General features: G+C 44.1%; 1 protein-coding gene across 3 annotated transcripts in view; it reads left to right on the top strand.

Moving 5' to 3' along the window:
- The window catches only part of efhb (EF-hand domain family, member B), a 95,041-nt gene that overhangs the window by 16,549 nt on the left and 51,279 nt on the right, over positions 1-27,213 (top strand). For all 3 annotated transcript variants that reach the window (XM_078534846.1, XM_078534860.1, XM_078534855.1), the window contains 2 exons: positions 12,435-12,615; positions 19,735-19,845. In XM_078534846.1, coding sequence (XP_078390972.1) covers positions 12,435-12,615; positions 19,735-19,845 — 292 coding nt within the window. The remainder of the gene's footprint in view (positions 1-12,434; positions 12,616-19,734; positions 19,846-27,213) is intronic.

Consider the following 27,213-nt stretch of genomic DNA (forward strand, 5'->3'; position numbering starts at 1 on the left):
CAGCGGTTCAAGAAGGCAGCTCACCACCACCTTCTCAAGGGCAACTAGGGATGGGCAATAAATGCTGGCCCAGCCAGCGAAGCCCACATCCCGTGAATGAATAAAAAAAACATTATGCATGGATCCTTATTGGATGGAGGCCATCTCCATCTCCATCTCCATCTACACAGGCTCGGTCCAGTACGTCCCCTGCCAGCTGGGCTGCCCACTCCTCGAACTCAGTAAGGTTCTTGAGGTCAGGCCGGCCCCCTCCTGTCTTCCCTCTTTCTCTCCTGTTGTGCCTCAACTTTTCCTGCGCAAGGAGAGAATGTCGGGTTGGGAGCAATTGGGTTCCATGTATCTTTCTCATGCTCCCAGTCTTACAAATAATCCACTGGATTGTGTGCCATCTGATTGATGCACTGCAGGTTGCCCACAAGAGTTCTGGGCAACAACCTCCAGAGCAGTGAGCCCATGCAGATAGAAGAATAAGGCTCACAGAAGCATGTCATTAGCAGGGCTTGCTGGTGCCTTCAACAGCTAATCCCCTTTTCCCTGCCACCCCACTCCCAGACAGCATCTGAACTGTGTGTGGAAGGGTCAGGGACCCACAGTGGCCTTGCTACCTGCAGACTAGTTGGACTGCAGTAGGGGTATGCGGCATCACCTTCTCATGTTGAGTAGCTCTTTTATGCATTGGCTGCATGGATGGTGTGCTTGCCACTGAGGCCCAGGTCCCCTCTACCATTCAGTGAGGTGAGTGTGAGCAGTTGAGGGTTTACTTATGCTGGTGGAGTGGATGAGGTCATTCATCCATTTCTAGCACTGCATGTCAGTCCTCCAGTGGAGGCTGTGGACACTGATCACCCTGGCAACTTTCTCTCATAAAGGGTCGGTCACGCAGCTTGGCCTCCCCCTTCTATCTTCTAGATATAGGATGCCCCTCTTGGCCTCCGCTGCATGGAACAGCACATCGGGGGAAACGTCACTGAATTTGGGGGGGGTGATGCTTCCTGGGATCGGAGGGTCATCTCTTCCTTCAACAGTGGGTACGTGACAAAGAAGTTCATGACCGTCGCCTTTTATATGTGGCGACCAGGCGTGCGTCATCCAGCCCACCCCGCCACGCAATTCATTGGGAAAACCTCACTGCATAATTAATTAGGCCAACATTCACAGTTTGGCGTGAAGTCCCATTGGCCTCCGTGGTGAGAAACACTCGCGGTTTCTGCCCCTGCCACAGGGCTTAGGCCCGGAATGGAAAATCCCAGCCACACCACTGTCTCTGTTAATGGGAACACAGAACTAGGGCTACGCAGGCAGTTGACAATCAGAATATATTTTACTGAAGTAGGGCAGGAAAATATTGAAAACTTAGGCCAGAATTTTTAGCTTGTCCGGTGGTTGCACATCCGACTCGAACGAGCGTAAAATGACGCACGGTGTGTCAGGCGAGCGCCCCGACGTCATCGTGCGCTCGTGTGATATTTCAGTCGGCGGGTGTGCACGGGATTCAGCAGTGCGCCCGCTAACAATTACAAGGTCTATTAAGGCCATTATGGGAGACTTATAAAGAAGGCAAATGCACATGGGATACAGGGTAATTTGATAAGGTGGATTCAAAATTGGCTTAGTTGTAGGAGGCAGAGGGTGATGACAGAAGGATGCTTTAGTGACTGGAAGCCAGTGTCCAGTGGCGTACCACAGGGATCTGTGCTGGGTCCCCTATTATCCGTCATTTATATAAATGACATAGGTGATTATGTGGGGGGTAGGATTAGTAAGTTTGTGGATGACACAAAGATTGGCCGGGTGGTTAACAGTGAGGTTGAGTGTCTCGGGCTACAGGAAAATATAGACGGGATGGGCAAATGGGCAGATAAGTGGCAGATGGAATTTAACTCTGGAATGTGTGAGGTGATGCACTTTGGAAGGAGTAATTTGACAAGGAAGTATTCAATGAATGTCATGACAGTAGGAAGTTCTGAGGAACATATGCCCATAGATCTCTGAAGACGAAGGGGTGTGTTAGTGGGGTGGTGAAAAAGCCATATGGGATACTTGCCTTTATTAATCGAGGCATAGATTACAGAAGTAGGGAGGCCATGTTGAAGTTGTATAGAACCTTGGTGAGGCTACAGCTGGAGTACTGTGTGCAGTTCTGGTTGCCACATTATAGGAAGGATGTGATTGCACTGGAGAGGGTGCAGAGGAGATTCACCAGGATGTTGCCTGGGATGAAATATTTAAGTTATGAAAAGAGGTTGGATAGACTTGGGTTGTTTTTATTGGAGCAGAGAAGAATGAGGGCGACCTGATCAAGATGTACAAGATTATGAGGGGCATGCTCAGGGTGGATAGGGAGCAGCTGTTCCCCTTAGTTGAAGGGTCAGTCACAAGGGGGCATAAGTTCAAGGTGAGGGGCAGGATGTTTAGGGGGGATGTGAGGAAAAACCTTTTTACCCAGAGAGTGGTGACGATCTGGAATGCGCTGCCTGGGAGGGTGGTGGAGGCGGGTTGCCTCAGATCCTTTAAAAAGTACCTGGATGAGCACTTGGCACGTCATAACATTCAAGGCTATGGGCCAAGTGCTGGTAAATGGGATTAGGTAGGTAGGTAGGTCAGGTGTTTCTCACGTGTCGGTGCAGACTCAATGGGCCGAAGGGCCTCTTCTGCACTCTGCGATTTTGTGATAAATTAATAATTGAATTAAATTTTTCGCTGCCATCCAATCTTATGGTAGGCAGGCAGGCGAAAAGGCCAAACAGCCTTTGGATTTTTTTAGGACGCCTCATCCATGGGTGGGATGAGGTTTCCAACAGCTATTAAAAATTAAATAAAAATTTCAACATTTCAATAATAACATGTCCCTGCTCATGTGACAGGGACACATGAGGGGACATGTTTTGTAACATTTTAAAGTTCTTTATTTTTAATTTTTAAAAATCTCCTGCCTCAGGGAGCTTTTCCTGCACGCATTTGCGCACGTGCGCGAAGTTTCCCGCCCTCCCTCCTCCTCCCTCATACACAGGCAACTGCAGCACGTGTTTTACGCTGGGAGGGCCTTAATTGGCCCGCCCGTGTGAAATCGCGGTCAGGCCCTGTTTGCGGGTGGCGATCGGCTTCCCTACCGTTCCCGCCGGGCAGTCTGGCGAGGTCAAAATCCTGGCCTTAATTAGCTAATGGTTGACGAGGTTGGAATGAAACTTGTACTTGAAAAGTAATTGAAACATAATTTTCAGGGGCTGGGCAGAAAGGAATAGTAAGGAAGAACTTGTGGAGAAAACCTTTACTTGAAGTGTGGTAAAAAGAGAAATTAATATCATTCATGCATTAAATATGATGTGAAGATTAACCAAATTGAAGATCTCACCTAAGTAGTGACCAACATAGTCGTGAGATTCAAAGCCGAGAAAAGGGGGAGGGGGGCTCTTTCAATTTTATTGACAAGGAAAATCAGTTATGGTTTATAATGGGTAGCTGATCCACTCCCGCCTGCTTAATGCACTGTTGACGTTGAAAGTTCCACTCACGGATTCAATACTGCTCCTATTATAGGCATTAGAGGAGAGTATCATTAGAGTTCTGAAAGTAAGTAATTTATAAGATTTTATGCAGAGCACTCTTCTGCTCCTATTGAAATCTGCTTCATCACTGTGACTGAGCAACCGGAAAGATCGCAGCTGATAAACTTCGCCAGGCAGTATATCACCATTCCGATCAGAGTCTGCTTGGCACAACAAGCAAGCATTTTTAAAGAACATCCATTATCTTAACAACCCAGTGATCAATAATTATGTTTTTCTGTCAGCTGACTGTGTGGGAAGAGGAAAGCAATATCCTCACAGTCTGATAAGTTGCTTATTATTTCAGACTTAACACAAAGCCTATTGGAATTTTTGTCAGGCATAAAATGCCATTAATGACCATGACAATCAGGCAATTAACTCATTTAATTTCTTATCCAATACTCTACCACACGCTGGGCGGAATTTCCCCAGATTTGCACTAAGTGCGGTAGCGGGCGGGTAAAATGATGTTCTACCCACCGGCCAAGGTGGTGGATTTTCATGCCATATCATCCCAAACCCGCCTCATTATTTATGCACTCCCAGGAAACATGCCGTTTCCACAGAGGGTGGGCTATCATTCGCCCACCTGTCATCGCCCCGTTGCTGATTCACATCGGGTGCCATGTTTAAAGTCCAGCACAAGCACACACCTCAATGCTTTCAGACCACCACTGCTGCACGGAAGATATGGCCCTGAAACTGAAGAAGACTGAAGCCCCCAGGTTCAGTGATGCATATCTTGAGCGATTTTTGGATGCCGTAGAGGCCCGTCGGGATGTCCTCTACCCCCGTTCTGGGTGCAGGATGGGCAGCAACAGCACTAAACTGGCTTGGGAGGTGGTGGCAGCGGTGGTCAGTGCCAACACCCGGCAAAAGAGGACAGCCACCCAGTGCCACAAGAGGATGAATGATCTCCTCTCTTCCGCCAGGGTAAGTCACTATCTCATCACACAGCTCACACACTCACAAACCCATCACACATCCACAGGGCCCACACTCACTGCCGGCTCAAGGGACATCACCATTCACTCTCTCACACTCACCGTCATTGTCCTCATCCCATCCATGGGACCGCTCAACACCCACACAGGCCAGACATACATGTCACCTGGCCTGGCAGGCATCCTGCTTACACTTTCTCCATCTCTGCTCATGCAGGACAAGCTGGCACACAACAAGAGAGAGGGGTCACAGACTGGTGGTGGAATGCCTGAAATCAAGGTCCTCATGGACTTTGAAAACAGAGACATCCAGCTGGCTGGCGAGGACCTGGAGCGGTCCTGTGTTGGCAGTGAGGTCGGAGCTGCTCTACCAAGTGAGGATCCAGCAGTGCAACATCCATCAGACAACCATGCCGTGAGTGATGTGTCCTCTTTCACAGGCCACTGCCTTGCACTAATTATCTCTCCTTGCTTTTGTAGACGCATCTGCCAAACAGCCGACAGAGTCCATGGCCCAGGGCCTCAAATCAAGCCCTGAAGAAACCTCTGAAGAGGAATCTGGAGGCACCATCCCTGAAGTCACATCACAGCGCTCACCCACACTCTCAAAAGTTGCCCCAGAAGCGACCCTCTGAACTCCCTCCCCCACCATCCACCACCAGTCGGGCAGGGCGGCACTTAACCCTGAGCCCCAGCACCTTTGAGGCCTGCAAAGCAAAAGGCAACCCTGGCGGGCTCTGCAGAATGTTGCTGTGCACTCACCTCCAGTTCACCCAAAGTGCAGGCTGCCAAGTTCACATCTCCTCTGTGCTGTTGTGAAACACGTCGGTGGGAGAGCATGTTGATGTGGATAGATGATCCAGCGGGAATGCAAGAGCCTGGCGGGATGGCCTGATAATGATATGCTAATGTATTACAATGAGGATCCCGATGACCGATGGCAGGAAACGGGGCCTGCTGTTGGCGGGCTGAGCGGACAATTGTGACCTGCTTTCCTGCTGTCGTGAAACCGATAGCGCCATATTGCCTGCTCATGCCACCTATCACCCCTGCCATCAGCAGGTATGGAAAATTCTGACCACTATCAAGACAAAGCCATAGTGTATTGACCGAGTTAAACGAGTTCAGCTGAGGAACTGAGTGCATACCTGGGAGTTTGGTGAGTGGGGGAGTTTAAAGTGTTAATCTAGTTCTTGTAAAATTTAGTCTAGCCTGTAATTAGCAGTAACTAGAAAGTACTGTGTAAGTATACTGAGTTTCTTTCTTTCTTTTATCCTTAGGCAGGGTAAACATACTCTGCTGAGAGAGCTGAGTAGTTAATTAGCTCACTGGTTGAGTCTTGTTTATCCAGCCCCAGTTCAGCTTTTGATAAATTCAGGGTTCTTTAGTGCAGCTAAGGCAAATGAGTGTAGCTGAGGAACTGAGTGCATACCTGAGAGTTTGGCGAGTAGGGGAGTTCGGTGAGGTGAGGGGAAGGAGGTGTTCGTTTCTTTATGCTTTTTCTACCTTTCTCTCCCTATAAGAGTTGGTTCTTCCTCTACTGCAGGAAAAGTAACTAGCTGTTTGGTGAGTATCTGGTAAGTGGTTAAGGTCTGTTCCAGTCCTTAAAATAGTACACAAACTGGTGGTAAAGTTAATAAAATATATGAAACAGCAACATAAATAAGTGAATAATAAGTAATTAATTAAAACACATTAGGGATGGCTGGACAGGTGATGTGTCAAGGCTGCAGCATGTCTGAGCCCCTGGATGCCGGTGTGATCCAGGGCAAGCACGTCTGCAGTAAGTGTTTGTGGTTCGAGAGATTCGGCTCAGAGTCTTTGAGCTGCAGACACTGTGACACGTCATGGAGGGGAAAGTTACCTGGATGCTTTGTACCAGGAAGCAGTCACACCACTTAGGATAGGTTCTTCTAATTTGGTCAGCAGTCAGGGACAGGAGAGTGTGACTGCGAATGAGGGAGGTAAGGGGATCCAGAGGGCAGGAGTGTCTGCCTCTGCAATTGTCTCAGCTTGTTTGGATGAGAGTGGGGGCTGGAAGGTGGATGAGCAAACTGACCATGGCACTGTGGTAAAGGAAGCCAATCAAGTGGGGTGAGCAAAAAGGAATATAGTGGTAGTAAGAGGGGATTGACACGGTTTCTTGCAGAAATACCATTGAGGAGGGTTTAAACTAATTTGGCAGGGGGAAGGGAATCGGAAGATAGCAGAAAGGACCCACAATGAGATTAGAGGACAGAGTGAGATAAACAGAGGTAAGATTTGAAATATCCCAAAATTTGCAGGAACCAGATTGAGGAAAATGACAAAAGAAGGCATTAAATTTTATGTACATCAATGTGCACAATGTAAGTGAGGGATAAGTTGCCACATGAGCTGATATGATTGCATTAACTGAGGCAAGGCTCAAAAAAGATCAGGGGCTGGATTATTGGGTTATCAGGTGGGCCCAGGAGCGGCCAGGAAATGGACCGCTGCCCACGATCAGCTCCTGACCGCGATTCCAGGCTGGTTGGCCAATTAATGGTCGCCAGCGTGAAACGCACGCTGAGGAGCTCAGTGCTGCCGGGGTGGGGGCAGGAAGAGGGCGAGTGCTGATGTTAACGCGAACGTGAGGGAGCATGCAGTGAAAACTCCCTGAATGCAAAGAGCTGCCTCAGAGAGTTGAAGAATTTTAAAGCCAAAGACAAAGATTTGAAAATTGTGAAAAAAATGTCCCCACTTAGGACTCGCTCACATGAACATATACATAATAAAAATTCTGTCAAAACATTTTGATTTTGAAAAAATTAATGTCGGAAACTTCATCTCGCCCGTGGATGAGGTTTCCTTAAAAATCCAAAGGCCGCCTGGCCGATTCGCCAGCCTGTCGACCACAATGTTGGACGGGCAGCGGAAAATTGCTCTTAATTAATACATCAGTGGCCTTGATAGGCCTCTTAATTGTCGGTGGGCATGCTGCCAACTCTCGCATACGGCCGCTGACTGAAATATCGCGTGAGTGCACAATGACGTCAGGACCCTTGCCTGACCTCATTGTGCGCTCTTTTACATCCAATCAGGTCGGGCACACACCCGCCTGCGGGACGTAAAATTCTGCCCCAGGTATGGATTCTTAATATTCCTGATTACCAAGTATTTAGGAATGATACAGAAAGGAAAAGAGGAGGGGACATGGCAGTATTGACTATGAATAATACAATTCAAAGTAGAAAGAATATACTAGATGATTCTAGGACTGAATCAGTTTGGCTTGAGTTAAGCAATAGAGAGGATGTTGTTACATAGATGAGCAAATTTGTTGACAGGTGTAACAAAAATAGAGTAATATTAGCAGACTTCAGGTAGCCTAATATAGACTGTAAATGTATTGCTAGGGTTAGGGAAGGAGAGGAATTTCTGGTGTGTATACAGGAGAACTTTCCTGATCAATTTGCCTCAAGTCTAACAAGAAGAATCTGCTTCTGGAAAACAAATTAGGGCAAGTGGATGGTGTTATAGTACATCATTTAGCTAACAGTGGCCACAAAATAATTCAGTTTAGAGTAATTATGGAAAGAGACTGGAAAATATATAATGTAATAATGTTGAACCAGTGAAAAACTAATTTCATGATTTATGAAGGGTGCTAGTCTGCAATGAATAAAAAAAGGCGATTGCAGGGTAAAGCAGTAATGGAGGGATGGAAGACTTTCAAGGAAGAAATGGTTCAGGTACAAACTAGGCATATTCCTTTGAAGGGAAAAGACACAGCATCCAAAGCTAATGTACTCTGGATGACAAAGGAAGTAAATGTTAAAATAATGCAAATAAGTGGCTTATGACAGATGTCAGGTGCAAGATACAATTAATTAATTTATAATTAATAAAGAAGAGAAAGCTGGGATACTGGATGGGATAAAAATTGATAAAGAGGAGGGACTAGAAAGGCTGACTATACTTAAAATGGATAAGTCACCAGGACCAAATGAGATGCATCTGAGGATACTGAGGCAAATGAGGGTGGAAATTGTGGAGACAATGGTCATAAGCTTCTGATCCTTCTTTCATATGGGGTTGGTTCCAGAGAACTGGAGAATTACAAATGTTATATCTTTGTTCAAAAAAAGATTGTAAGGATAAACCCAGCAATTACAAGTCAGTTAGTTTGACCTCAGTGGTGGAAAAGCTTTTACGAATGATAATTTGAGACAAAATAAACAGTCACTGGACAAATGCGGATTGATTAAGAAAAGCCAGCATGGATTTGTTAAAAGGTAAATCATTTTTAATTAAGCTTATTGAGTTTTTGATATAACAGAGAGGGTTGATGAAAGTAATGTGTTGATGTGTGTATTGATTTCCAAAAAGCTTTTGTCACATTGCCATATAATAGGCTTGCCAACAAGGTTGAATTTCACAGAATAAAAGGGACAGTGGCAGCACAGATACAAAATTGGCTAAATAAAGAGTAGTAGTGAATGTTTTTTTTGGACTGGAGAAAGGTATAAAGTGGAGTTCTACAGGGGTCTGTACTCACATCACTGCTTTTCTTGATATATATTAATAAATTGGACATAAGAGTACAGGGCACGATGACACAAAACTTGAAAGTGTAGTGAACTGTGAGCAGGATGGTGAAAAATTTCAGGAATACGTAGACAGGCTTTTGGAATGGTGAATATATGGCAGATGAAATTTAATGCAGAGAAATGTGAAGCTTTGGGGAGAAGAATGGGGAGGGCAATATAAAATAAAGGGTTAATTTCAAAACAGTGTGCAAGAGCAGAGACACTTCAGGTATATGTGCACAAATCATTGAAGGTAGCAGAACAGAATGAAAAATTGGTTAAAAATGAATATGGGATCCTGGGCTTTATAAATAGAGAGATAGGGCAGATCATCTCAGATTTGCACTGAGTGCAGTAGCAGACAGGAAAAAGGACATTTTATCTGCTGGCCACAATGGCGGCTTTTCGGATCATGTATCATCCCATTCCTGCCTCATTAATTATGCATTCCCAGGAAACACGCTGGGTCAATGGTGGGGTGGCCTCCGATTTGCCTGTCCCGATGTCACCTCATGCCTTCAGTAATCCGGGCACCATATTCAAAGAGTGCCCTTGCACAGAGCTAGTACACTTCAAGGGATAGGAAGCTGCTGGGAACTGATGGCTGCCAAAGGGAGGAAAGATGCTGCCCCCAAATTTAGTGACGTGTCCCTCGAGCACCAATTGGATGCAGTGCAGGCCTGTGTGACGTTCTCTACCCCCACTCTGGTCTAAGACCAGCAAGCAAGGTCACCAATCCAGCATGGGAGGCGGTGGCAGCGGCAGTCAGTGCCAACACCCTGCAAAAGAGGACAGCCATCCAGTGCAGGAAGAGGATGAATGCTCTCATCCGTTCCATCAAGGTAAGTCACTCTTATCATCACTCTCAACTCACACACTCACAAACCCATCACACATCCACAGGGATCTCACACCTCAAAGGACGACACCGCTAACTCTCATACACACCCTCACATCTCCATCAGGCTCATATCCTCTGGTGCTCGCATCCTCATCCTGTCCATGGCTCCGCTCACCACACAAACATTCCATGCAGTGCCATGTGTCCTGCTCACATTCTTTCCATGTTTTCATGCAGGAGAAGCTGGCTCACAAGCACCAGGTTGAGGTCCCAGATTGGGGGTGGAGTGGCCTATATTAGGTCCCTCACTGACTTTGAGGAGCATGTCATTGCACTGACTGGTGAGGATGTGGACTATGCCTGCAGCGGTGGTGAGGTCATTGGCAAATACCCACATGAGGATCTTGCACCACATCATCCCTCTCTCAACCCGTCTGTGAGTGATCTCTCTACTGCATTTGACCCCGCTGCCATGCACTAATTATCTCTACTTTGGTTCACAGGGAGCTCTGCCAAGCAACTGACACCCTCAGCCAGCCAATCCCTCAGCTCCATCCGGGACCTCACCTCCAGCCAAGAGGACTCCTCCTCCATTGAAGAACTGAAATTAAGCAGCCTGGAAGACCTATCACAGCGCTTACACACACCCTCCACCAGCGCAGAGATACACACCTTGGTGAGACCTAGATTTTGAGCAGGCTCAGGTTCACAATCTGATGGTCACTGCATGGTCATGTGTCCGCAGCAGGAGGAGGCAGGTTCACCTGAGCTCCCCAGCACTTGGAGGACGTCTAGGGAAGAAGCATCTATGAGGTCCAAGTCAGATGATGAGCCACTGGATTCGGCCTTACAACTCATTGCGGAGAATCAGCAGGCAGGGAAAATCATGCAGGGCTGTTGGATGCCCTCAACAGAGTGGCATGGGAGTTGAGTGCATCCGCCTGCTCTCTGATGAAGTGGTGTCCACATGAACGTGTATGGAGGTCTCCTTAGGGAGGATGGCAGACGCCATGGAGACCCTGGTCCAGCAGAACGCAGAAATGCGTGCAGACCTGCACTCCATCATGGTAGCCATGGGAGAGTTCCTGCAGTAGCAATGCCAGAGGGAAAGGATTGGATAAGCAGCTGAAAGGGAAAAAGAAACTGCAGGGCTAGGGAGAAAGGGCAAGGGAGTGAGACTGGCTAAATTGCACTTGGAGAGAGCCAGCACAGGCTTGACAGCTGAATGGCCTTTTTCTGTGCTTTAACTATTCTTTAATTTTATGCTTACCATATTTCCTTAACTGTTTCAGCCATATTCCTGTGCATTTTAAAGACCTTGTAAATTTCAGTAAAATTGATCTCATGAAGGTGAGATGATCCACATCGTGTGAATTCAGAGATGATATTAGACTGTGGGAGAGCCAATATATAGTGCAATATTTGAAACAAATTGCTCACAGTTAATTGTTAGATTATAGCAATTACTGTGCAGGTTAAAATGGCAGTCAGTGAACACCAACAACGGGGCACAAGCAACATTTAGCAAAATTTTACCTTTGACCAGAAAATGAACTGGACCAGCCATATAAATACTGTGGCTACAAGAGCCTGGGAATTCTGTGGCAAGTAACTCACCTCCTGACTCCCCAAAGCATGCTCACCATCTACAAGGCACAAGTCAAGAGTGTGGTGGAATACTCTCCACTTGCCTGGATGAGTGCAGCTCCAATAACACTCAAGAAGTTCAACACCATCCAGAACAAAGCAGCCCACTTGATTGACACCCCATCCACCACCTTAAACATTCATTCCCTTCACCACTGATGCACAGTAGCAGCAGTGTATACAATCTACAAGATGCATTGCAGGAGCTCACCAAGGCTCCTTGAACAGCACCTTTCAGACCCACGAAGGACAAGGGCAGGAGATGAATGGGAACACCACCACCTGCAAGTTCCCCTCCTACCCACTCACCACCCTGACTTGGAATTTTATCGCCGTTCCTTCACTGTGGCTGGGTCAAAATCTGCCTTCCTAACAGGACTGCAAGTAGTAGTTCAAGGAAGCGGTTTACCACCATCTTCTCAAAGGCAGTTAGGGTTGGGCAATAAGTGCTGGCCTAGCCAGCGACGTCAACACCCCATCAAAGAATTAAAAAAATCTATTAATCTGTTTTTGGATACTAACTGAGGGAAAGTTGTTGGCAATAACACCAGGAAACACTTCTGGCCTTTAGTAAGTAGTGACATGGGATTTTTACTGTCCACCAAGACAAGCAAATGAGGCCTCAGGTTTGGAACAGTACTTCTCGTGATGCAGCAGACCCTCAGTACTGCGCTGGATGTCAATCTAGATTATGTGCTGAAGTCCTAGTGTGGTCTCAAATCTGTAATCATTGACTCAGAAACAAGTGTGCTAGCAACTGAGTCAAGTTGCATATGGAACCGTGGAGTGCAAAACCTGCAGGATGATAGGCATTCAGTGAAACTAGGAATTGGGAATAGGTAAAGAGAATATTAATTAAAATTAAGTATATTATAAAATCTTTTTATTTCACTTTGGCATTTAGGCTGCATCATTGTTAAATCCACCAATGAAGACACGGGTTCAGCAAATATTCTTTGACAAAATTATTGCAACATATCCAAGCAATCAGCGAGCTCCATTGGGGAAGTCTCATGATCAAGCGCCAGGATTACCCAAAGGGATGGATATATATAATACCACGTTTGGCAAAAGAAGAGTCAAAGGTATGTTATGACGTGGCAGATGATGTGCGCCAGGCAGATCAAATCCATGAGGGAAACTTGATTACGCTATCACTCGCTATCAGAGATGAGGAGGAATTTCTTCTCTCAGAGGGTAGTGAATGTGGAATTCTTTACCGTAGAGGCTGGGTCATTAAGTATATTCAAAGCTGAGATAAAGAGATTCTTAATCAGTAAGGGAATCCAGGGTTATGGAGAAAAGGCAGGAAAGTGGAATTGAGGATTATCAGATCAGCCATGATCTCATTGAATGGCAGAGCAGACTTGATGGGCTGAATGGCCTACTTCTGTTCCTGTGCCTTATGGTCTTATCACAATGGTTTTGCAATTTGTATTTATTTCCAGATGCGGGCCCTGAATTCAGAAGTAATAAGTCCACCAAGCCTTCAGAGATATTTTTAAAAGCTAAATTACATATTCATTAATAAAAGAAAAGATTTCAAGCACATACATAGGTCTACAGATTGCTGCTATAATGATCCCTAAAACCCCTAATTAATTTGGCTTCCTGTTACACCTCCGTTAAGGTAATGGTTAAAAAAATAGATTTTAAACAGATTCCAGCAAGTTAACACGATAACCTGGACAGTAGAATTCCAAGTGGCTTTTCCCAGCTTCAGTTTCTGTAGACAGCAGCTTAATGCACAAATACTGGAGGCTTCTCACACTTCTGTTAGATCTTACAATATCTTCCCTGACACACAGCCTCATTCTCCTTTATACATGTATCTCCCTTTTAATGTAAATTTCATTGTTCCCACATGTCTTTGGAACTTCACCTTTCTCATAATATAAATCTTTTCATGGTGCTAATATTGTCAGTATACTTTGGTAAAAATAAACACACTGCTTGGCCTAGCTTCCCTGACTAGGTGTAAACATCTTTCCTTCTCTTTGAAATTCAAACTGCCATGATTTATTGAAAAATGCAAATTCTCACCTTGCATTCTAAAATTCTGCCATGTTTACGTATTTAGTATTTCAAACCTAGCTTCTTTTGATGAGTCAGAGCTTCCAGACCAACTGTCTCTAATTCAATTAAATCCGCCCCCCACCCGCCCCACACACACACAAACAGAGGAACTATCCAAACTTCACTATTAACCTACTTTTACAATAAATCGCAATAATATTAGGAGAAGTATTACACTTTCGTGACAGGTACTAATAATTAGAATAAAGCAGTAGCAAACACAAACATATTAGACAAACTAGAATTACATCTAAAGCATTAAACTTCAGATTACGTGGAGGATAAAGGGGTTTCAGTAACAGAGACCCAGGATGTGTACGTACACAAGTCTTTGAAGCTGGGAAGATAAGTTGAGGAGGCTATTAAAAAGGCATGAGGAATCCTTTATTATAAAAATAGAGTCTTAGGGGACAAAAAATAAACAAGTTATGCTAAACCACTGGTTAGACCCCAGCTGAAGTATCGTGACCAATTCTGGGCATCGTATTTTGGGCAGGATGTCAAGACCTTGGAGAAGATGGAGAGGACATTTACTAGACTGGTACCAGGGATGTGGCACTGGTGCTCACTTCTGCTGCTTAGTCCTTGAGCCTTGAGAAACCTGACCTGCAGCTGTTAAATCCAAAATGATGGCTGTTGTAGGGTGGCTGAGTTGTACTATTACTGATAGATTTGATCTGCAGGCAGGTTGGAAACATTAAGTTTATTTACAGTATACTCAGCACCAACTACACGTGTGCTTTCAACTCCAATTATATCTGTACACTGACTGCTGAGTTAGCCCTCGCTACTCTCCTATTGGTTACTGCAGATCATGTGATCTCTCCTAACAAGTATTATTCTTAAAGGTACATTACACATTAAATAAAACCATAATTACGACATTCCTCCCCTTTTAGTTCAGCTATACATATATTTACAAGTACATATTTTTCAAGAAAACTTAATATTTACACTGGGTAAGGAATTTAAAAGTTCAGTCTTTCAGGTCGTTTCCTGGTACATGTGGAATGTCGCAGCTCCACAATTTTAGATTCTTTGTCAGGAACCTCCTTTTCTGGAGCTGCCTGAACATCAGGTGCTTTGGTGGGCACTTGCAGTTCTGTATCCTCAACTCTTACACGAAAATCAGACATGTCAGTCCTGGGTTGAGTATCCTCAACAGGAAATGCAGACCCAGTCATGGTCACTGGTGGAACCATATCTTGATGATTTGTCTCTCTCTTCCTTAAGTGGTCTACATGTTTACGAATGAACCAGCCTTCCGCCTCCACGTGGTAAGATAGAGGTCCAGTCATCACACTTATTTCACCTGGTAACCTTCCCCAAAACCTTTCACGTATACCGGCTCTCCCACAGTAAATTTCCCTGCGCGACTATGCCAGTCGTGTCTAGTTTTCTGGCTTCCCTGACTGATTTCCACCTTCCCCTCTAAATTTGGCATTTTTAAACTCAATCCTGTTCTGAGACGGCGTTTCAACAATAACTCCGCAGGTGTGACACCTGTTGTTGTATGAGGGGTAGTCCTGTAATGAAAAAGAAAGCGTGCTAGCTTGATTGCCAAGGAATCACCAGTTAGCTTTTTCATGCCTGCATTGAACATTTGAACCGCCCTTTCGGCCAGTCCATTTGAGGAAGGGTGGTATGGTGCAGTTTTCACGAGTGATACTGTTGAGGCTAGTAAACCGTTGAAACTCAACACTTGTAAATGCTGTGCCGTTATCGGAAACGACTACTCCTAGTAATCTGTGAATGGCAAAACTCTGATTTGGAGGAACTATCACTTGTGCTCCCCACAATAGGATGCCATCCTGGCTGGTTATTTCATTTCCTCAGATATAGGCTCCTGTGACCAACCATATAGCACTTGTTCTTATACTTCAGATAGAACTGGGTTACGACTTGTTCAGTCACTGATCTGTCAAACACATACCGACGAGGAATCTAAGAGATTTAACAGTAAAACAAGTTCCTGTGGAACTGGGATGTGCTCATCATTTTCTTGTAAAGGCAAATGACTACGTGCATCGGCGTTTTCGATTTGATTTCCAGGTCTATGTACGAAAGTGTATTTGTTTGCTGCCAGAATAGAGTGCTATTAGTATTTCTGTAACTTCTTTCTATGTGCCTTCTTTTCTCTTGCACAGACTTTAATCTCAGCCTTGATTCTGACTTCACTATTGGCCAGACTTCTCTCAGATGCAAGCTTAACTTGTCTGAGATCAGTAGCTGAGTCTCCCAAATTTTCATCATCTGCCTGCTTCTTGGAAAATTTTGCGACTTTTGCTTCCAAAGCCTCTTTGGCTTCATTTTGTTGATTCTTCAGCTCTTCCATCTCTTTTTCTTTTTGTTTGCTGCCTCCTGGAAAATTAAACATTGTTATGTCTTCTCTGCCAACTCATTCTTTAGTTTGTTCAGAGAAGTGCTGAATTCTTTCAGTTTCTCTTCATACATTTCCAGAGGTACAAACTCTGACTTGAGGGCATCTTGTAGTGTGTGAAGCTCTTTCAACATGTTTTTTTGTCCCTTCGAAGGTTGCTCACCTCGTCTTGAACTCTGTCATCAAGCTCCTTCAAGTTCCTTCTGCTGTTCTTCCAGGTTTTGGCTTGGGACAGCCTGCATTTCTTCAAGTTGTTGAGTCCTTACACACTCATTTTTCAAAACAGGAATGCTTTGAGCTTCCTTTTGGAATCCCAGTGGCCAGTTGATTTCCTTAGCCAATTTTGCCCTAGAAGGATTGGTCCTCTGCCTCTCAATACTAACACTGGCAGCTTTGCCAATTGGCTTCCATAATGGACAGTAACTCTGCTTATGCCTTTTACTTGAATGTCTTCACCCGTATATGTTTTTAGTTTGGCGGCTGTTTCTTCTAAACTTAATTGACGTTCACCATTATTCAGATATCTAAAGATATGTTCCCCAATTACTATAGTGGAAGCTCCTGTGTCCACTTTCATTCTAACAGGTTTGCCATTTACTTTCACTGTGACAAATATTGGTTCTGTCTTTCCAACTTTCAGATTAAACAACGAGTTAATGTCTGAATTTACTGTTTCGGGCTCTTCTACATTGTAGATTTCATTGGGCTTCTTACTTTGCTTACAAGTCTGCTTGAATCTTTCCTTGCACTGCCTCATTATATGTCCATTTCTGTGACAATAGTAGCATTCGATTTTTTTAAACTGCCAATTGCTAAAAGACTGCTTATTTCTACCTCTATTAAAATTATTCTTCAATTACGTTGCTAAGTTATTTTTCTTTATTCTTTGGGCTGTTTCCCTCCTTGGCGGAGTCTCGCTTTTTCGCACCTTTTTCGGCTGAGTTTTCCCGCCCGATGTGGAGGACGGCACCATTTTGCACACCCTGTATTGCGTTTGAATCTCTTACAAAGCTTTCCATGGCCAGTGCTATATCTAGCACCATCTTGAAATCCAGATTCACTTTGAACAAAAATCGTTTCTGAATAGAGTCCTCTTTCACACCACACACTAAACGATCCCTGAGTATGTTGTTCAGAGTCGTCCCAAATTCACAATGCTCCATTAGCTGCTTCAAATTTGCCAAGTAGCATGCAATTGTCTCACCTGGAGCTCTATTTCACGAATTAAACCTGAACCTCTGCATCATGACTGAGGGCTTGGGTTGAAAGTGTCCCTTCATGAGGTCCACCAATTCATCAAAATTCTTCGAATCTGGGGCACTGGGTGCCATCAAATGTCAAATCAGACTGTAGGTTTTGCTCCCACAATTACTCAAGAGGATTGCTCACCTCTTCCCTTCCCCCGTAATGTCGTTCGCTTGAAAAAAGAACGTGAGGCCATCTATGTATTGAGACCAATCATCTGTGGCCGTTTCAAGAGGATCAATTCTCCTAAATTGTGACATTTTGAGAGGGGATAACTTCCTCAATTCTAACGGAGCTTGCTACTTACAATCACTGGGCGAGGTACAGTGCCGATTTCTTTTTAACTTGATTTCTTCTGTTCAGTCCTGTTTTATCCTTGTCGCCAGTTTTTTGTAGGGTGGCTGAGTTGTACTTTTAGTGATAGAGTTGATCTGCAGACACTTCTTGGGTGGAAACATTAAGTTTATTTACAATATACTCAGCAGCAACTATGCGTGTGCTTTCAACTCCAACTCTATCTCTACACTGACTGCTGAGGTAGCCCGCGCTACTCTCCTATTGGTTACTACATATCGAGATCTCTCCTGATAAGTATTATTCTTAAAGGTACATTACACACTAAATAAAACTATAATTACTACAATGGCAAAAACTGAAGCATGTAACCTCATTTAAATATAATAGTTGCTGACCCACCCTTTGAGTGCCCATTGTAGGCTGCTGAGGATTAAAATTACCCTCATTGACTCTTTGTTGGGGCATTATGCCATAAGTGATTTGTATCCTCCAGTAGTTTATCCAGTTTTCCATTATTATTCATAGATGTGTCTTGCCAGTTGTCATTTGCATGGTCACCGCAGCCAAGTAATATTCTGTCTTCACTGCACGCTGGGCATGGATCACTGGACATATTCAAGTGCAACAGCCCCGATAGGTATTTTTCCCCCTGCTTAAACCAAGGACACTGGGACCACTGATAGCAACACAACACAAATTTGCCTGAGATGAACTAACTCCAAGTAGGCAAGCGATTGAACCTGGGATATCCCTGGTCTGTATGGGTAGGATTTTCGGGTCATCGGGCAGGTGCATTGGAAGGGTCTGGGAGCAGCCAGGAAACGGTCCGCTGCCCGCGATCGGCCCCTGACCGCGATTTCATACTGGCTGGCTAATTAATGGCAGCCAGTGGGAAAGGCGTGTTGAAAGGCTCAGCGCTGCCTGGGTTGGGGGGAGGGGAGGAGGATGAGCGCTGAAGTCTGCGCAGGCGCAGGGGAGTGCACAATGAAAGCACCTTGAAGGCAGAGAGCTGCCTCAGGGAGCTGAAGAAGTTTTAAATAAAAAATAAGGATTTGGAAAGTCTGAAAAAATAGTCTCACGTAGGACTCACTCACATGCACACATACATAATAAAATTTATGTCAAAACATTTTAAATTTAATGTCGGAAATCTCATCCCTCTCATGGATGAAGTTTCCTGACAAATGCAAAGGCCACCTGGCCGATTCGCCTGCCCGCCAACCATAACATTGGATGGGCAACGAAAAATCTCTTAATTAATAAATGAATGGCCTTAATAGGCCTCTTAATTGTCAGTGGGCGCGCTGCCAATTCTCGCACGTGCCTGCCGACTGAAATATCGTGCGAGTGCGTGATGACATCGGGACGCTTGCCCGACATCGTCGCGTGCTATTTTATGCCCCATCGGGTCAGGCACGCGCCTGCCTGTGCGACGTAAAATTCCGCCCTATGGCTCAGCAGCTCACTCTATTAATACTGAATCTCTGGAGGAAGCGCCTTACCTGAGCTTTTAAGCAAACAGTTTAGAGTTGGCTTGACTCAAATAAAATGAAAATCAGAATTTCATTGGAATAATTTCTTGTTGGCTGCTAATTCACTCATTCCTATTTGAACCTCTTATTTATTTAACATCAGTGCAAATGAGTGCTTATAGAAGAGTCTTCATACTAATATCAAAAGGAACCACCCACTCCTCAAAGAAGTTTGACCCTCTCTCCTTGCGAGCATCTGCTCCATGCTCAGCCTCGTATGCCTTACAAATACCACCAAAACATGATGTTGCCACCCAAGCCCGTGCCCATCTCTTTCGGTGAGACTGTCTCTGTGAAATACTTTGGGTTATTTTAACAAGTGAAAGGTGATACATAAATGCAAGTTATTGTTAAAAGGCTGGAACTTCAAAAAATTGCAGCCCCTTTTCAAAGGCAATTAGGGATGAGCAACAAATGCTGGCCTAGCAAGCGATTCTCACATCCTGTGAAAGAATGAGAAAAAGCGCTTCCTAAATTCTGTAAGAAAGTGCAAGCCTAGCTTGAAGTGTTCAAAGCCTGGAGCTTGAGCCCACAGTCTTCTGACTCAGAATGCTGTTGCCAACTGCAAAAACTGGCACTTACTTTTATATAATAAATGTTTATGCACTCTTTACTTTGTGTAGGTACCACGTAGAATTTGACTACTTAAGACGGTATTAAAATTTTTATTTCAGCTATCTCTGCTGGAGAGCTTATAAACCCACCAAAGACTCGACACCAAGTTTATGAAGAATCAGAGAAAGGACATCCACTATATGTTGTAACACACAATGATTACAATGTTGGTAAGGAAACATGGGTCTGAATCTTGACTCTGAAAAATGGGTGGTCTGAGGTTGTTTCGGAGGTTAAAATGCAAAAACAACTGGGGCAGAATTTAACGTTCCCTGCCAGTGGGTTTGTAGGCAGGGAGGTGGCCATCAAATTCTTCAGGTGGCCATCATACTGGGCTCTCGCCCACCCCGACCTTTCTACAATTATGCAATGGGAGGCCTGAAGTGGGTTGGCATCCCTGCCCTTACTCCATTTGAGCCCCTTAAGTGGCCAATTAAAAACCACAAGGATCATTTCCTGTCCAGCCTCAATTTTCAGGCTGGCAGGAGGTCAGGGGCAGGGGTGAAGCCTAACATGTGACCCTGCCCAGGCCTCGGGAGTGAAAGGGGCGCTTCCATCATCAGCCTCCTTTTAACATTGGGCACCCCTCCCCCCACCCCCCCCCAAAGGTCATGCTGCAGTGGGTGGTTCCTCCCACCTTGGCCTGTCCGCCAACACCCCTAGCCCCCTCTGCTCACCATCTGGGCCTCGCCTCCCTGCCCTGAGACCCCCAAAACTTGCTTGGCCTTGGACTCCTAGGACTTAGGGACTTAGACTCTGGGAACTGCTTGCAATCACAGTCCTGGCCGCTGCTGGGACTAGAGCTGCCAGGCAATCAAATTGGCTGCCAGCTCTTTGAGGTGGGACTTCCTTCCGACTGAAGGGCAGAAATCCTGCCTCCAGCCAATTAACACTGGTTGAAGCGTTAAATGGCTGCGAGGCAGGCAGTATCAGTGGCAATGTGTTCGCTGCCAACTTCTCGGATGGCAGGAAGGGAAAATCCTGGCCCTGGAGCAGGAATCAAACCTGCTTGTATTCTGCTCACTTATGTTGTCTAATGAAAGAGGGAAGAGGGATAACCTGCTCACTGGAAGCAAGCTGGTTATTTGAATATGATAATGAGGATTTGTGCCTTCATTTTAATAGTCATTCTATTTTTAACCACAGGCAGCTGTAGTTGCGAGATCTTGGGAAACGTGGTAGCTTAAAGGCAAGAGTGACTCAATCCATTGGTAAATGCCATTACAGCACTGTTTCTGAACCAGGTGGAGCAGGAGCGCTTCCTCTAGGCCCAACAAGCTAATTCAGTAAACTTAAACCTGTGATCCTGAGCTCATACTCACACCCCACTCCCCCCTACCCCCAACCCACCAAATCTGGACCCACCTAATGACCTCTCTCACTCCCCCACCAACCTGCTTTTTGGCCTTGTGAAGCAGGTTTTCTGCCCAAAATGCCTCCAGCCTGTCAATCAGGTTGCCTGCGAGCAGGAACCCCATCTAAAATAACCATGCCATTAAATGCTACAGGATATTCTGGAAAGCCGCTTCTCTGGGTTTTCTGACCTCAAAACTGCGACCCCCACACATAACTCACTTCCAAGCTAAAACCCAGGCTATGATTTCTGTAACTAATACACATTTATTCTGAATTCCTGTTTAGTTGCAATAATGTAAGTTAGGAAGAACAAAATTGTTTCTTACAACTACTTATATACTACTGTACCAATCTAAGTCAGGTAGGAATTAAAATTGGAATATGGTAGCATATTGCATATGTCAGAAAGTCAGGACTTGACTTTATCAGGACTTATGAGAGAGGAGATTTTTATTTGGACTGCTCTTCAGGTGAGCAGTGGGTGGGAAGGAGTCAGTGTTGGACACATTCTGTTATGATTCTGGATTTTAAAATTTTGATGTATTCAGCAAGCTTCCAGTTTGAAATGCATTCTCCAGTAGGCAGGTTGTGTTTCTGAACATGGGCCAGGGCTAAAACTTCATTGGCTGGCTGAATGGGAAGGGACTGCAGCAACACCTTAAAAAGGAGGGGAATAAGTATCGGGGATGAATGAAGCAACTTTAGAATCCTAAGCATCTTGTGTATAGAACCTACAGCAGGAAACGCAGTCAAGTTGGAACTCTTTAAAGTTCAAAACAACATGTGACTGCTGTAAAAATGTGTCCCATGCTTCTATCCACATTTCACCTGCTTCAGCTAAGGATCTCTTTAATTTTCATTAACACTGGGTGCAACATACAGTATATAGTTGGTGGGCAGAAGCAAGAACTGATGATATTCGGGGTGGGGGGGTTACTGAGATGAAAATGGCTTTGAGGCTCCTTAGAGCATCAACTGATTTTTGCACATGCATCACCAAATCTGGCAGCTTGGATGGAGGTCTGCTTGAAAACTCAGTGCTAAGTTAGTGTGGCTAACCATTACATTACCTTGATCTTTCTACCATCCTGTTGTAAGCACAAATGGGGTGGTAGCACCATGAAAATCTTCCCCATGGATTTCTCCCTCAATCTATTGTCTTCAGCAGCAAGTATCACATCTTAAATTGAGTTCTACATTTTCGTGAATAATTCATAAACATATAAAATCAGACAGCCTTACAAAATGAATAAGTAACTGCAAAAAGAGACATCAATAGTATTAGCAAATATTTGTAGCGAGATGTTTTATGATTGATTTATTTACTGTCTCCCTTTTCTGGGGCATTTTTCTTCCTCGCCACAGTATCCACCATTTCTAATCTGCTTTCAAGCACCTGCCAATATCTTTTAGCAAATAAACTGAATTACATAGGAACATATGAATTAGGAGCAGGATTAGGCCTCTTGGCCCCTCGAGCCTGCTCCACCATTCAATTGTAACCTCATTTCCACATTCCCACCTACCCCTGATAACCTTTCACCCCCTTGCTTATCAAGAATCTGTCTACCTCTGCCTTAAAAATATTCAAAGACTCTGCTTCTACCGCCTTTTGAGGAAGAGAGTCATAGACTCACGACCCTCTGAGAGAAAAAAATTCTCCTCACCTCTGCCTTAAACGGGCAACCCCTTATTTTTAAACAGTAACTCCTAGTTCTAGATTCTCCCACAAGAGGAAACATCCTCTCACATCCATCCTGTCAAGACTCCACAGGATCTTATATGTTTCAATCAAGTTGCCTCTTACTTTTATAAACTCCACCCCAGACTGTCCAACCTATCCTCATAAAACAACCTGCCCATTCCAGGTATTAGTCTAATAAACCTTCTCTGAATTCCTTCCAAAGCATTTACATCCTTCCTTCAATTTGGAGATCAACACAGTACTCCAGATGTGGTTTCACCAATGCCCTGTATAACTGAAGCATAACCTCCCTAATTTTGTATTCAATTCCCCTCGCAATAAACGATAACATTCTATTAGCTTTCAGAGTATCACAGTATCTTTACAGTGCAGAAGGAGGCCATTCGGCCCATCGAGTCTGCACTGGTTCTCTGAAAGAGCATTCCACCTAGCCCTACTCCCCTGCCTTATCTTCGTAAACATTGTTGTACTTGCATACTAACCTTTTGCTGATTGTTCAACCTTTTCACTGCATAAGCATCAAGCTTTCTTTTGACAATCACTGACAGCTCTGTGGAGCTCAAGGTCGTGTCAGTGGCAATAATCAGTACTCCTTCTTGAGGGGTTACGGGTAGTGTAGGTGGAAGGTGAAATATTAAAAAGATTAGGTGCTTTTTAATTCCACATTTTTAGCAGCAATACTGTGGATTAGTTTGGGTCATATATGTTGGTGTGGCACATTTTTAAGGATTATTATACAGAGCATCAAACAACAGGAACAGAATTCTGTTGAAAACATAATTGCACAAGATGATGCTGGTAAGACCATTAAGCTGCAATAGAAGCATCTGTCATGGGTTTTCTTCTGTATAATAAATGCAAGTTGTTGTATACAATCATCTTGGAGAGTGATTGAAGTAGCCTAGAGCACTCCAGTTTACCAATCTGACTCTTAAATTCCACATCCAATCATATACCGGCTTGCTAATGTTAAAAGCTGAGCAAGTTTATTCAACCTACTTAGGACAAATGAATCCATTCTCTAAATTAAATGGTTACAGAACAGTTTCACTCTAAGTATGAAACTGTTTCTGAAGTGTCCTCTGAAGAATCCAAATTGACCCACAAATTTTAACTCAACAGGAAGCAGACATTGCCTCAAGTTGGCTGTCTTGAGACAAAGGGAGTTTAAAGGAAGGTCATAAGGGATCCAAAGAAGACATTGGACTTCTGCTCATCTCATCAGATATGAATGAACTTTGCAGTTGACTTACTGGGTGTCAGGAGAAGAGAAATTTAGAAATCAAAGAGAAAAGGCAAGGCAATAGAGCATGTAGAGATTTGGATAAAGACGAACAAAGTGGGAACAGGGAGAGAGAGAGAGAGAGTTTGACTGTAATAATGTATCAGTGAATAAGGTCCCTGAAAAAAAAAGTTTTAAAAAAAGTCTCTTTATCTGAATGCATGAAGACTTTGAGAGGTTGTTTCCCCTGGCTAGGATACCTAGAACAGATGTGAGCAGCCTCAAGATGAGGGGTCAATCATTTAGGACTGAGGTGAAGTGAAATTTCTTCACTCAGAAGATTGTGAATCTTTGGAATTGTCAACCACAGAGAGTTGTTGATCCTCTACCGTTGAATATATTCAAGATTGTGATCGGAAAAATTTTGAGCTCTTAGGGAACCAAGCGATATAGGGAGTGGGCTGGAAAGTGGAGTTGAGGTGGAAGATCAGCCATGATTGTACTGAATGGCAGAGCAGGCTCGAGGCACCGAATGATTTACTCTTGCTCCTATTTTTTATGTTCTTATTTCTCTTGTTGTATATTGGTAAAGACACATTTTATCAATATTCACAAGGGATCTCCTGTTTAGGAAAATCTGAAAACTTTGAGTTTCCATGCAGATTCTATAGTTATGTATTTGTCAGCCCAAGCCATTTGTTTTTACTATGTTTGGCAGTAAAACTTTATCAAGCAATATGTGGTTAAATGAGAAACAGAATACATAGGGATGTAGGAAATAGGAGCAGGAGTAGGCCATTCAGTCCCTTGAACCTGCTCCCCCATTCAATGAAATCATGGCTGATCCTCTACCTCAATGCCATTTTCCCACACTATCTCCATATCTCTTGATGTTTTTAATATCAAGAAACCTATTGATCTCTGTCTTGAACATACTCAATGACTGAGCCTCCAAAGCCCGCTGGGATAGAGAATTCCAAAGATTCACCAACAGCTGAATGAAGAAAACCCTCCTCGTCTCAATCTTAAATGGCCTACCCCTTATTTTGAGACTGTGTCCCCTGGTTGTAGACCACCGCCCCCCAACCCCCTCTCCCCTCCCAACCCCCAACCAGGGGAAACATCCTGCATCTACCCTATCAAAAATTTTGTATGTTTCAATGGGATCACCTCTCATTCTTCTAAACTCTAGAGAACATAGGCCCTGCCTCCTCAATCTCTCCTCATAGGACAATCCTGCCATCCCAGGATCAGTCTGGTGAACCTTCATTGCACTCCCTTTATGACAAGTATATCCTTCCTTAGGTAAGGAGACCAAAACTGTACACAATACTCCAAGTGTGGTCTCACCAGGGCTCTATACAATTGCAGCAAGACATCTTTACTCCTATATGCAAATCTTCTTGCAATAAAGGCTAATTGCTTACTGCACCTGCTTTCAGTGACTCATGAACAAGGATGCCCAGATCCCTTTGGACATCAGCACTTCCCAGTCTCTCCCCATTTAAGAAATAGTCTGCATTTCTGTTTTTCCTACCAAAGTGGATAATTCCATATTTTTTCACATTATATTCCATCTGCTATGTTCTTGCCCACTCATTTAACCTGCCTAAATCCCCTTGAAGCCTCTTCGCATCCTCCTCAATACTCACATTCCCACCTAGTTTTGTGTCATCAGCAAACCTGGAAATATTACATTTGGTCCTCAGATCCAAATCATTGATATAGATCGTGAATAGCCGGGGCCCGAGCACTGATCCTTGCGGTACCCCACTAGTCACAGCCTGTCAACCTGAGAATGACCCATTTATTCCTACTCTCTGTTTTCTGTCCATTAACCAATTCTCAATCCATGCCAGTATATTACCCCCAATCCCATGCACTCTAATTTTGTTTACTGATCTCTTGTGTGCAATCTTATTGAAAGCCTTCTGAAAATCCAGATATGCCACATTCACTGGTTCCCCCTTATCTATTCTGGTAGTTACATCCTCAAAAAACTCCAACAGGTTTGTCAGATTTCCAACAGATTCCCCTTTCATAAATTCATGTTGACCCTGCCAATCCAAAGAATGCATTTCTTAGTGTTGTTTGCTTAATTTGACAGACCAATTGCCAGGCATGATAAGGCTCATTTTACCTTAACAATAGCCATCTCATTGACCAATGTAAAAATGTACTGGGAATTTCTGTGGGGCCCTCCTAATCAACCACTGTAAGCTTGACAGAAGATTGGCAGAAACCCTCGATACCTGGGTAAGCAGAGTTTCAGTTGAAGCTTGAAGAGGCACTACGGAGACCACATTAATTCCTCGGGAGCATAAAGTGCAGTGTGCCACTACCTGCCTGCTTTCGGAGAGTTAAGGTAAGTCTGTGTAGCACTGTGGCACTTTGCAAACAATTTTTTTCTGCAATATTCCTTAACGTAGGCCATTTAGATTGTAGCCAATTCATTTAGTATAAAGAATGGAGGATGACCTACATTCAAAGGATGAGAAAGACCGCATCAAAAAGAATTAACAGTAATAAGTAAAACTTAGCTCATTTAGATTGTAGCAAATTCATTTAATATAAAGTATAAAGGATGAGTACTTAAGAAAGCGGCTCTAGAAATAGTGGATGCATTGGTGGTCATCTTCCAAGATGCTATAGACTCTGGAACAGTTCCTACAGATCGGAGGGTAGCTAATGTAACCCCACTATTTAAAAAGGAAGGTAGAGAGAAAACAAGGAATTATAGACCAGTCAGCCTGACGTCAGTAGTGGGGAAAATTCTAGAGTCCATTATAAAAGATTTAATAGCTGAGCACTTGGAAAACAGTGACAGAATCAGACAGAGTCGGCATGGATTTACGAAAGGGAAATCATGCTTGACAAATCTGCTGGAATTTTTCGAGAATGTAACTAGTAGAGTTGATGAGGGGTAGCCATTGGATGTGGTTTATTTGGACTTTCAGAAGGCTTTCAACAAAGTCCCACATAAAAACATAAATTAAGCCATATATGTTCAAAACCGAGTGTGATTCCATAGTACATCTGCTAATATTTTTAAAATAACATCTTTTGTGGTTGTGTGGGATACCCATTTCCTTTATTAGATGGAGGTATTTCCTGAATTCTTTTAATCTGAATTATGAGTGTTCGTCAACCTGTTTGACATGGGTTGAGTGACTGGTTCAGAATGTCAGCAATGGCTTAGTGACGATGCAAGAATTTGTAATGGGACATGTAATGGTTATCAAAATAATAGCATAG

The sequence above is a fragment of the Cetorhinus maximus genome, chromosome 3 (genome assembly GCF_964194155.1).
Source record: "Cetorhinus maximus chromosome 3, sCetMax3.hap1.1, whole genome shotgun sequence".
Taxonomy (NCBI): Eukaryota; Metazoa; Chordata; class Chondrichthyes; order Lamniformes; family Cetorhinidae; genus Cetorhinus; species Cetorhinus maximus.